At 42.0% G+C, this 13,022-nt stretch overlaps 1 protein-coding gene across 1 annotated transcript in view; it reads right to left on the reverse strand.

The window, feature by feature from the left end:
• Positions 1-13,022, reverse strand: part of LOC114641885 (fibrocystin-L-like) — a 169,815-nt gene that overhangs the window by 75,987 nt on the left and 80,806 nt on the right. The window contains exons 41-45 of the mRNA XM_051935585.1: positions 8,439-8,588; positions 6,894-7,068; positions 5,763-5,919; positions 3,786-3,942; positions 680-759 (exon numbers count right to left, since the gene is read on the reverse strand). Of these exons, the coding sequence (XP_051791545.1) occupies positions 680-759; positions 3,786-3,942; positions 5,763-5,919; positions 6,894-7,068; positions 8,439-8,588 (719 nt within the window). The remainder of the gene's footprint in view (positions 1-679; positions 760-3,785; positions 3,943-5,762; positions 5,920-6,893; positions 7,069-8,438; positions 8,589-13,022) is intronic.

Genomic DNA, 13,022 nt, shown 5'->3' on the forward strand with positions numbered 1-13,022 from the left:
GGGACCAGTTGCATCACCATTACCCTTCTTCATTTGGCAATGTTTACTGAGACTCCATAAACTCCTGGCCTTCTTGACTGAAGGCTCACTGAACCGACTGGATGGCCATGTAGGTCCTCACACAAGCTGCTTTGCTCATCCATTTATCCAACACCAGTTACATAGAACCATGTAGTGTCGCACTTCTCAAACTACCTTCTTTCAAAACCCTTCAGGCCAAAAAATGATTATCATGGAAGACCAATATATTAAATTTGGTGGAAACATAATTATAATAAAAATTCTTGATGACTGCCACTCAGCTTTGGGTACCTCCTGGTCTAAAACTAATCCCATTTATACAGGGCTTTAAACATGCGGATTCACTTTTGGAATGAGACTAACCTCTGCTTTTAGTGAACTGAAAAACTAAACAGCAATTTCCTCAATGAAAAAAATGAGGGGACCACAGGTAGGAAAAGAGGGGGGCACTGCTGGGAAAGAAAATTAAAGGAGGCCTTATTGTAACCTTCTAGGAACGCGAGATCCTCAAATCCCTCAAGACTCTCCCTTCCGCTCCTAGACTTCTCAAATAAAACAACTAATTCTGAGATCCCCTGGTGGGGTCCACGGGACCACAGTTTGTGAATTGTTGCAGTAGTGGAGAAAATATGTCACAAAATGGATGGGTGTTACATACCTGCAGTGTGCCTCCATCCACAATTAGGATATTTTCAGCATTCAGCTCGAGGTCTACCTCATCAAACACCAGGGTTCCACCTCAAATATAAAACCAAAACCATTTTCATGCAACAGTATCTTATTAACATCTGAATATTCCAATTGAGTTGAGTATTATTTCATAGTTATGCTTTGAGTTACATGCTACACACGTTAAGTTAACGAGCCTCTGAGGTTTTATTCTGAAGTACAAGTTAAAGAGTGGCGCTTAGCCTCTGAGGCTGCTTATTAAATTATTATTCATGTAAAACATGCTAAGATGGCTGCTTTACCCCGAGGTTTTATTTTAAAACACACACACAAGTTTAACACTAGAATTACTAGAGCCTATGAAAAAATTCCCACCTTAATAAAATAATAGAGTATAATAATAAAATAATAATAGAATAAAACCGAATAAAAAAAAAAAAACAAAGCTAACCTTTACAAGTATCATAAATTACACCGGCTGTTACAGACTAGAATCAAATGTATGTTTTTATTCTAAAATAGTAAGAATACGAGCAACTCACTTCTCAAAATGGACTCGTCGGTGATTGAACCCGTGAAGTTTTGATTACTAGTCAACAGTTGACAGCATTGCGCCACCGAAGCCAATGTAGCAAATACGTGTCAATGTTGCACCGTAATGCAAGTTCTTTTTCTGCAGTTATATTTTTGAATAAAAGCGCATTTGTTCTGTTATATTTGTACCTTTTGTGAAAGTGTTTCTTTGGTATTTGGAATTCAGGCTTCACACATTATACACTTCATGTCTACATTTTGTCAATTATTACAAAAACATGAAAAACGTTTCTGTTTTAACGATGTGTTTACATAGAATATTGTAGACACGGAACACACATGAAATGCAAGTGTTCCAAATAACTATATAGTATTTATAAAAGGTGTCATTTTGCATGACTTCTCACTCTATACAGCTCCAAGCAACTGACATGCAGGTAAACAGACTTGAGCTGAGAAAATTATGTGCCGGTGGGTGATGTGATAGCAGGCTGCTTGCTGTTTGCTGCTTATCAACACATTTAAAGGACAAAAGACGCTGACGGAGAGGTGAGAAGTGATTTAAGGTGGGACGGATCTGGTAATTCTAGTGTTAAAAACATTAACCTCTGGGGTTACAGATGACAAGTGACCATTTCTTACTTCTTTCTAGGGGTATATAAACCTGAGCAGTGCAAACGATAACAACTCAAGTTAACTGAATTACTGCAGTAACTTATACCTGTTTTATATCACCCCTTTTATTGGCTAATTAGAAAGATTCCAACATGCAAGCTTTCAAGGCAACTCAGGCCCTTACTTCAAGCGAGATGGAATGCAGAAACTGGAGTTCTCTGTGCTTATATAGACACAGCATTGGACAACTATTAAGTGAGACATCTTAGATGTACAAAATTAACAGACCTCTCCAGGCTAAAGATTCATTTAGCAAGAAAGGAGAACAATGTCTGGTCAAGATCTTTAGATAAGATGACTGTCCAACAAAGTCTTTGGAAGTTTCTGATGAGTTCTTCATTACAATGTGAGTCTGCAGTCAGGTTGTCAGTCTGAGAGATGCCAACAATCGTCATCTCTAGCCACTAAACTCTTGTCTCTATGTACACCATGTTGTGATGTGTTCAGTTTTAGCCTGAGTTTCACTTCCCATTCTTTTCTCTCTTGCTGTGTTCTGAAGTTGCCCATAAGCCCTGTGACTTTAAAGTCCCTCTCACAGTGTCCAAGACTGCTACAGGAACATCTCTGTTTCCATGTTTAATGTGGCACCTGTGTAAATTCATTCTCTGATGGAGTGTTTGTCCAGTTTCTCCCACAGAGAGTGCAGTGTCGGGACATTTCATACAGAGAATTAGGTGGACCACATTAGATGATCTGCAGGAAACGATCCCTTTATGCAATGTTCTAGTCGGCAGTGTGGTATAACTACACAATCAGTATCATAAATGTATGGACATGTCTGTTCTGTAGGCAGGAAGATGTGCCATTTTCTGTTGATTCACTTAGGGAGCTTCAGACAATTAGTCGCTGCAGGTTTGGTGCTTGTCTGAATGCCAGGAGGGGAGGTTTTGGAAATCCATTTTTCAGTGTTTCGTCATTGTGTAGCATTGGCTGAAGTTCTTTTATAATTTTTCGAAGTGCTCCAAGATGTGGGTTGTAGGTGACAACAAGGGGGTTGCGGTTCTTGTTTTCTTTGTTTTTATATCCCAGAAGGTGGTCTCTGGGTAATGCAGTAGCTCTACTTATTTGAGTGTCTATTGTTTTGGGGGTATAACCTTGTCTGATGAAATCTCCTGCAGTCATTTATCCCGGTCTGTCGGGTCTGAGCAGATACGGCTGTAATGTATTGCTTGGCTGAAAATAATGGAACGCCTTATACACTTGGGGTGGAAGCTGTCACTTCTCAGGTAGGTCCGTCTGTCCGTCGGTTTATGAAAAACAGAAGTTACAAGGGGGTTGTCTTTCAGTTGAACGGTGGTGTCAAGGAAGCTGACTTCTGTTTTTGAGTAATTCAGCTTCAGCTTTATGTTGGGGTGGAAAGAATTATATTCATTTTGAAAATGAAGGAAGTCCACCTCACTGGCGGTCCAGATTGCGAAGATGTTGTCTGTGTAGCAGAGGTACAACATTGGTTTTAAGGTACACGTTGTACTATTTTATATCATAAACATAAAATTGGTCATTTAGATTAAAAACAATCATTTGGAGTCAGATTAATGGTCAGCACTGCTGTTTCATCGTTGGTTAGGCAAGTTAAAACTTAACATCTGACTAAACTCACAAGTCTACATTATGAAATAAGAATACAAAACAACGGAGATACTGTCTTCAACACCGTGTCCTGTAATCCAGGCTACTTCATAAAGTGGCGTCTCTGCTTTTTGGCCTACATGGATGCTCCTGAACTCAAACACCATGCTGTTCTCTGGAGGTGCCCAGCTCCTCATGCTGGCATGGACACATATGATTCTTATCTACTGCTGGGGCCTTCTAATGCCTTGCCCTTGTCCTGCTCCATGTTTTCCTGTCTGCCCTCCCTGCTCCGACTCCTGCCTTCGAATGCTTACCTTGAATGAGAAGCATTTTTAGGATGGCTGTGCTGGTGTCCAGTAAGATGGTCTGTCCTGGTGTAATGACAGCAAAAGATCCATTGTCCGGTGGCGTTTCTCCACCCCATGTGTATGGAGAGGACCAGACATCAATGTAAAAGAAATCAGCGTTGTCCTGCAGAGAGCCAGAGGATCGGTGTTTACAGGCTTTCTATTGAAGTCAAGTCAATTTTATTTGTAAAGCACCTTAAAAACAATAGAATTTGACCAAAGTGCTGTACAGCAAATACACAAATACATATATAGATAAAATAAGGACACCTAAACTGATTAAATGAAAAGTATAACTAGTTTAAGTAATAATATAAATAAAATACAAAGTTTAAAAAGCTAAGGTAAAAAGAAAGGCTTTGAGGTGAAGTTTAAAAGTAACCCAAACTGGTGCTGACCTCATCTAAAAATGCAGACTTTTATAAAGCTTAGAGGCGGCTACTGGAAAAGCACGGCCCCCCACTAAGCTTAAGTCCAATAACCTCTGATCAGAGGACCTCAGAGATCATAAAAGAGAGTAAGGGTGTTCAAGATCAGGAAGAGAAATGGGGGCCTAAACAATTCAGGAACTTTAAAACAAACAGTACAGTTTTTAACTCGACCCTGCAGCGAGCTGGAAGCCAGTGGAGAGAAGCTAAGACTGGTGAGATGTCATTTCATTGTCGTGTGCCCGTTAGAAGCCTGGCAGCAGTGCTCTGGACGAGACAACAGGATGAATGGTTAGCTCCAGAGTATAACGAGCTGCAGTAGTCAAGCCGAGAAGAGACAAATGCATCAATTCCTTTTACAAAAAATCTGCAGAAAGAGTCAGATTGATTTTGGCTAAAACGCTCAGCAGATAGAAACTAACTTTAACAACGGAGTTCATTTGTTTGTCAAATTTCAGGCAATTATCAAACATCACACCAAGGGGTTTACAGTAGATAGTCAAAGGGCCCAGATTAGCTGCGGGAGCACAAGTAAGATCAGAAGGTAACCAGAATAGAATTATTCCTTAAAACAGAACACACTCGCAAAATGTCATACAAGAGACCACCTGGCCATTCTGCTGTTTCACAGGTGCAGGCCCCTGGGCCTCGGTCTCCTTCTGTGCGTGGGGTCTGCACATTTTCTCCAAGTCTCTTTGGGTTTTCTCCCCTGCTCCCCATGTCAGGCTCTACATTACATTACATTAATCTGCGTCCACTAAAGGACAGTATGGCCTGCAGGGGTTGCCAGTCAGAGCTGTCTTAACAGCATCCTAGGCCCCTGGGCAAAGTAGTGTGTGTATGTGTGTGTGTGTGTGTGTGTGTGTGTGTGTGTGTGTGTGTGTGTGTGTGTGGCGGGGGGGGTCCTTGTTTTAACTGCAAAACAGAAACATACATAGACATCAGAAACACTGTGGGTCCCTATGCTCTTGGGGCCCCCGGCCACTGCCCATTGTGCCCATATGTTAAGACGGCCCTGAACCCCGGACACAAGTATACCACAACAATCCCAGTTGAAATGAACATTTTATATTCTGGAAATTCTTTCAAACAGATCTTTTTCTTCCAAATATGGCACATTAGAATTCCTTTCTCTGTCTTTCTCTTTCCACCATCCCAACACCTTCCAGCCGAGCTTTTTCTTCCTCCCCTTCATCCACAAAACTCCGAATTCCCTGAGTCACCATAAACCCAGGAAGCCCTTCAGGCCTAAGGGGGAAACTCCCCAAAGCAAGAAATGCTGCTGCCCGAAGTTGAAGATGAGAAGATAATACATGTGCTGATGCAGGAAATGTCACTGCTTGAGAAACACCAGCTGCAGGTTCGATTGCACTCTAATCGTTTCCCTCATCAGAACTCGTCACCCAAAGTCAAACCCGAAGGCACAGTGGGATTTCTTCGTTGGAGTTTGTGTGTGGGTACCTCAGAGAGTCTTCATTGAGACATTTTACGTACGTCGCTCCTCCTTCATACTTACCAGTTTTGCGATTCCATTGCTGCCGACGTTCACCTTAACTTTGGTTCTCTGAGACTGGGGTTGGGCATCGGTGATGCAGATGATCTCCGTTTCATTTACGTATGTTACATTACATGACGTTTTGGCGATAGTGACCACGACGTTATCAATGTCGGAACTGAAAAACAACAAGGAGAATCAACACACATGAGAACTCTGAACATATTGCAGTTTCCTTTTCAAATGTCACAGCAAAGTTTTAGTTGGACCTTCTTATAAATGGACCTGGCCAGGATGGACTGTTAATTTTACGACACTACAATATTCCATTTGAATGGAGGTTTAATACAAGAGGCAGAATTAAATTGAGGTTTTGTTTGTCACGGGTACACACACATTATTATACAGTGACATGTGCTTCAGGGAGCAGCCTGTACTGTGCAATAAAATTAAAAAGGTATGAAATGTGATCAACGGAGCAGGAGCCCAATATGACGGATGGTCAAGAAGGGAGGTGTGACATTCCTTTTCCCAGTCAGGCGGTGGGCATGGAGGGGCACAGCAGTAGCTGGTGCAGTAGGACTGGCATTGCAGCAGCTATAGATGGGAGACCTTTACCTGGCTAGGAGTCAAGCAAAATGGATGGACAACCTGGTTGGAGAAGCTTCCCAACTGGGGATAGGCAGCAGTCGTTTTCCTGGTTTGGTGAGGGATGCCAAGGGGGAAGCACCATGTTGCATGGTGGTCTTCCCATCTGGGAAATGCTTCCTGCAGTCAATGGTGTGGGCACTGGAAGTACTTCCAGGTCAGGTTTAAAAGAGAGCCCTCCACTTTGCCTGCGGAGTCGTGAGAGAAGCTGGGAAGAGTGGAGGAGGACAGAAAAGAAAAGTAAAGAAAAGAAGTGGATTGGATTGCGCACAACTGAGGAAACTAAAAATAAGCTTTGGCTCAAATGGCGACTGTCCTTGTGTAGTTGTGTCTCAGGTTTGGGGCTTAGTTTTGCATTCCAGTGCCCATAACTGCCCCATGTATGTCTTTTCATAACGACATGATTAATTCAGCCTACCAGGCAATGCTGGAAAAACTCAATGTCTGAAGGCCATTTTTATGTCTCTTTTTATCAGACCGTCAGTCATTTGTTGAGATGCTTACCCAAATCCAGAGCCGGTGATGGTGAGACTTGTGCCGCCTCCAGTGCCACCTCTTCTTGGAGTCACGGCAGTAACAACAGGGGTCAGCGCTGACTCGTAAGTGAAGGCATTTGACAAGGTCACCAAATTATTGCCAATGTAAACTGTCACGTCACAAACCTGGCTCGATCCTGTGCCTGTCAAAATTTAAGATATGAATGAAAAACCTTTACATTTTTATGATTTCTTTTTTAGTCCAAACAGATTCATAACCTTACAAAAACATATGAGATATTCCATTGCACAGGACAAACGGAAAGGCAACAGCATCACAATTCACACCGTCATGGCCGTTTGAATCTAAACGGTGCTTTACTGTTGTAAAGTAAATACAGGAGCTCTAGAAGGAGCAGAGATGGTAACATCAGACTGGTTGTGAGTAGGCAACCTGTGCGCTGCCTCAAAAAATTTGTGGGACCGACTTTGGAGTGGATCAAAAAAAATAAAAGAAACAAAGAACAAGCAAGGATCATAACTGAGATAACAACTGTAGAAATCAAAGATAAATGCAGAGAGTCAAACTCGGGTACTTTTCTACTATGGCGCCTGTGGCATCACTTTCAATGCGTCTACAGTAACGCAATGGCAATCAAGACAAAATGCCAGTGTCAATGACAAATATAAATGGCATTGTCACTAACTACGATAAGTACATTTTAGTTCAGGCAGATTTACCATCTCATTGTTCTGGACGAGCAGCCTGGGGCCTGTGACGACAAAGGGCCTTTTCACGAATAATCCTGCTGACAAAACGATTCAGTCTCTGTGCACTGACAGCAAAAGAGGGAAATACCGCGCTGTGTTAAACGACAAGGTGTCCGTGCGCTGCATTGCTAGACATATGATCAACTCTTAGTTAAGGAGGGCCTGTGGGGGTCTTAATCAGCTTGGTAAAAATGAACTAAATATTAGGAACCCAAAACCTCAAATAAGACGCAAAAAGGAATCCAAAAAAGGTACCAGATATTTATAAGAAATGAATAACCAAACATTATTATGACACTCTGGAGGAGATGCCCACCCATCAAAGAACACATTCATGTCGATTTGGAGACAACTATGAACTTAGAGGAGCCTTGGGGACAAAACTAAAACTGTAAAGAATGAAATTTAAAAGAGCAAAGCAATATATGTTTTGGTGGGTTCAAATTAAAAGATTCAGTTCTACAAATCACAATGTAAAGTTCTCTAATCCAATTCATTTTTGCAGGGAAGGTGGTCTTAACAACACTGGACACCAATGTGTTATTACCATGAAAAGGGGCATCATGAAAGGAGCCAGACGTGCTGACTCAGGACACGACAGTTGAGATTTTTTTAAATGAGCAGGAATGGGAGATGAAGCTCAAGTGAGAAAACAGGAGAGGGTCGTAACCAGAAAATACAGACAGCCAAACGTCAAGTTTTAAATGTAAACCAAAAATCAAAGTCTTGAAATCCTGAAAAATATTTGTTCGTAACCACAAAACAAATTCATTGAGCATCATTGTGAGCAAGAAGAACTTACCATTAGAAAGTGGCACCTCGCAGTACAGAGTGGCAGACGAAGACTTGAGCGAGTCCACGACGCACGAAGTGTTACACACAAAGACGGTCGACAGCTGCTCGTCAAATCCATCGCCGCTCAACTGCAGAATGGCTCCGCCTCCAAAGCTTCCTGCAACCAAGGCATTTGGAAACCGTTGAAATATTTTGACAGTCAAACAGCTTTAGACATCTGCCTACTTAGCTGACCCTTCATTCAGAAAATGGAGAAGTAAGATGGCATGGAAATTATAAAACTCTAAAACAAAAATACTTCATGCAAATACAAGATTAAGGAAAACAGATATTAGTCATGACAACATGACATGCAATAAGTTATAAATAATAATACTGACTACTGACTACATCAACTTCTGTATGGACATTGTAGTTCCAGTACGCTGCTATGCTAACAACAAGCCATGGATTACAAGTGACATCCAGGGCCTTTTGAACCAGAAGAAAAGGGCTTTTAAAGGCGGTGATCAACATGAGCTCAAGCGAGTGCAGAAGGAACTCCGAGTCCAGCTCAGGGCGGAGAAGGAGCAGTGCAGGAGAAAGCTGGAGCAGAAGTTGCAGAATAGCAGCATGAAGGAAGTGTGGGATGGGATGAAGATCATCACTGGCTGCAGCTCGAAGCGGGTGCCACCATCGAGAGAGAAGTGAAGAGAGCAAACCAAATGAACCAAATTTTTAACAGGTTTGACCACCCTAACTCACTCTCATCACAGAGTTCTGCACCCTCCACCCATCCTTCTGCCGATACCAGCATAGGAGAGACATCCCCACCTACAATTACAGCAGCCCAGGTGAGCAGAGAGCTGAGGAGACTTCGTTCCAGCAAAGCAGCGGGTCCAGATGGAGTATCGCCACGACTGCTGAAGGCCTGTGCGTTGGAGCTGGGGAGTCCTCTACAGTGCATCTTCAACCTGAGCCTGGAACAGGGGAGAGTCCCCAGGCTTTGGAAAACATCTTGTATCACCCCAGTCCCAAAGATATCACGTCCTAGTGAGCTGAACGACTTCTGGCCTGTCGCTCTGACGTCACATGTGATGAAGACCATGGAGCGGCTGCTACTTCACCACCTGAGCCCACAGGTATGCCACGCCCTCGACCCTCTGCAGTTCGCATACCAGGAGAAGGTGGGAATGGAGGATGCCATCATCTATATGCTACACCGATCCCTCTCCCACTTGGACAGAGGCAGTAGTGCTGTAAGAATTATGTTTCTAGACTTCTCTAGCGCCTTCAACACAATCCAACCTCTGCTCCTTAGGGACAAGCTGACAGAGATGGGAGTAGATTCATACCTGGTGGCATGGATCATGGACTATCTTACAAACAGTCCTCAGTATGTGTGTCTCGGGAACTGCAGGTCTGACATTGTGGTCAGCAACACAGGAGCACCGCAGGGGACTGTACTTTCTCCAGTCCTGTTCAGCCATCGGACTTCCAATACAACTCGGAGTCCTGCCACGTGCAAAGGTTCGCTGACGACACTGCTATAGTGGGCTGCATCAGGAATGGGCAGGAGGAGGAGTATAGGGACCTAATCAAGGACTTTGTTAAATGGTGCGACTCAAACCACTTACACCTGAACACCAGCAAAACCAAGGAACTGGTGGTGGATTTTAGGAGAACCGGGCCCTCATGTGTGCAGAGGGTGCAAACCTATAAATACCTGGGAGTGCAGCTGGTTGATAAATTGGACTGGACTGCCAATACTGATGCTCTGTGCAAGAGAGGACAGTGCCGACTATACTTCCTTAGAAGGCTGGCGTCCTTTAACATCTGCAATAAGATGCTGCAGATGTTCTATCAGACAGTTGTGGTGAGCGCCCTCTTCTACACGGTGGTGTGCTGGGGAGGCAGCATAAAGAAGAAGGACACCTCACACCTGGAAAAACTGGTGAGGAAGGCAGGCTCTATTGTAGGCATGGAGCTGGACAGTTTGACATCCGTGGCAGAGTGACGGGCGCTGAGCAGACTCCTGTCAATCATGGAGAATCCACTGCATCCACTGAACAGGATCATCTCCAGACAGAGGAGCAGCTTCAGCGACAGACTGCTGTCACCGTCCTGCTCCACTGACAGACTGAGGAGATCGTTCCTCCCCCACACTATGGGGCTCTTTAATTCCACCCGGGGGGGGGTAAACGTTAACATTATACAAAGTTATTGTCTGTTTTTACCTGCATTGTTATCATTCTTTAATTTAATATTGTTTTTGTATCAGTATGCTGCTGCTGGAGTATGTGAATTTCCCCTTGGGATTAATAAAGTATCTATCTATCTATCTATCTATCTATCTATCTATCTATCTATCTATCTATCTATCTATCTATCTATCTATCTATCTATCTATCTATCTATCTATCTATCTATCTATCTATCTATCTATCTATCTATCTATCTATCTAAGTTATATTGGTAATGTGCAATATACTAATGTAATACAATATATAATATGGAATGTACTATTCATTAACCGGTGCAATAACAATTTATGGTGCTGTACTTTGAGCCATAAAAATTTGCTCTGGTTATTTGATCACTTAACACTGTATACAACATATTTGGAATTATTTGGCTTTTCTTTAAATGCACCTTATGGCTGTCACAAAAAATAATTTCGTTGTTCATTATCGACAATAGAGAACAGTCATTTATTGTCATTTGTACACAAACCGGCAGGTCTCAGCCTACAAATCAGTTTCAATGCTGTAGACCTTTGTAACCCAGTTCTGTAAGTCGCACTGAAAATTTTTTTAACATTTTGTTACTTTTTTATAATAAAAAATAAATACATTTCTTAATAAAATGACAACGAAGCGATTTTATTGTGCATCAGCCCTGCAAGGTCAAAGCCAGTGTTTCTTAATTAATGAATGAATGAATTATTATTAATTTTTTTTTGTCAGGACCCAATCTTGCCCCTTTAAGTGTCTTTGAGACACATTCCTCGTCGATTGTCAGAGTGGGTGGGGGGTGTGCCCCTTGGAGAGTCGTCACCATAGCGGGGGAGGGGCTGATATGACAGCCATGTCGATTGCTTAATCAACCTATGGCAACCAAATGTGACCCACTTCATGGACAACCTGCGATCCATTGCCATTAAATATAACAGTGATTTGTGAGAAACGCTCATCTAAACCATTTTTTTACAATTTGTGAACTCTGCCTGTTTATTGTATGAAGCTGAAATGTCTCCCCAAGTGTTTCATTTTACTTTTCAGAAAACAATTAGTAGAGCCCTGTTTACATTATAGTTTAGCTGCACAAATGATATAAAGAGCCGAAAATTGGACAAACACCTTTCAAATTTTTAGTTGTCATTTGAAAAATATGCAAAACATTGAAAGATCCAACAGCTTCCAAAAAAGAAAATTACAAAGACATGACTTTAGCGCATTTTTCAATATGGCTAAACGTTTTCCCACAATGAACAGTGTGCCGTGATGGTAAAGGCTTTGTGGGTTCGAATTCCACCACTGACACTGTGTGACCATCAGTAAGTCACTTCTCTGCCTGTGTTCCAATTGGCAAAAAACAAAATTAAATGTAACCAATGTATTTTAACTCTTTTGTGGCTGATTTTTTTTTCTTTTTTCCCCAGGACTGAATATTTTTCCAAAAAACTCAGTTTTCTGAAAAGCACACAAAACAATAGTTTCTCACATAAACCAACATAAAACATCTGTTGCTGTGTGCAGAGCTGTGTTGCCGCGTGTTAGCCATCTCTGGCTGCCACAGAAGCATTAGCGGCTGTGTGGGGGTGGCGGTGGCAGCAGAGGATCAGCTGGGGACCAATCAGCTGATGCCGTAACCTCACTTTCGTTTTAGATCTCGATCTCCAGATCACTTGCACCAAATTCGAAGTCTGACAAATCAGAGTTAAATTGAAAATAATGAAATATACACAAAACATTGTCCACCGAGTATTTTGCTTTGCGCATTCGCTTCTCTCTATCGCTAGAGCTCAATTTCACTCTAGATGTTGTTCACCCTATGGTACTCATACACATGCAGGGATTCAATGTCAAGTTAATGAGCTGAACATTTCTCCTAGCAAAGAGGGTCTACCTATAAAGTAAAAATGTGTTTTCTCGATGTTTACAGCTCATTAGCACCCTCAATCCCGTTGTCGACAGACTTCGACATCCGCCTTAAAAGAGTTAAACATTGTAAGTCACTTGGGATAAAAGTGTTGGCCAAATAAATACATTTAAACTAAATACATTTATTTCAAATATCAGAAAATTATTCAAAAACTGTTCTGTTCCAGAATGAGACAAAGTAACACATAACACTCCATGTATTCTGGACATGGCCTTTGTGCTGAGACACCAGTGATAATGAAATACATTTACATTTTTTGGGGGGGGTTTAAGGGACACTTCAGATATTTTACGTATTTGATTTTAACGCACGTCTTCAAATTGATTTGATAACATTAGAGAATAAAGTTTCCCGTGGCCTTTTTACCATCATTGTCCAAACTTGTGACTAGTCTATGTACACCAGTCTCCTTCATCAGATGATCCAGCTGTGAATTGTTTCAAGTTAT

This window comes from Erpetoichthys calabaricus, chromosome 13 (assembly GCF_900747795.2).
Source record: "Erpetoichthys calabaricus chromosome 13, fErpCal1.3, whole genome shotgun sequence".
In the NCBI taxonomy this organism is placed as follows: Eukaryota; Metazoa; Chordata; class Cladistia; order Polypteriformes; family Polypteridae; genus Erpetoichthys; species Erpetoichthys calabaricus.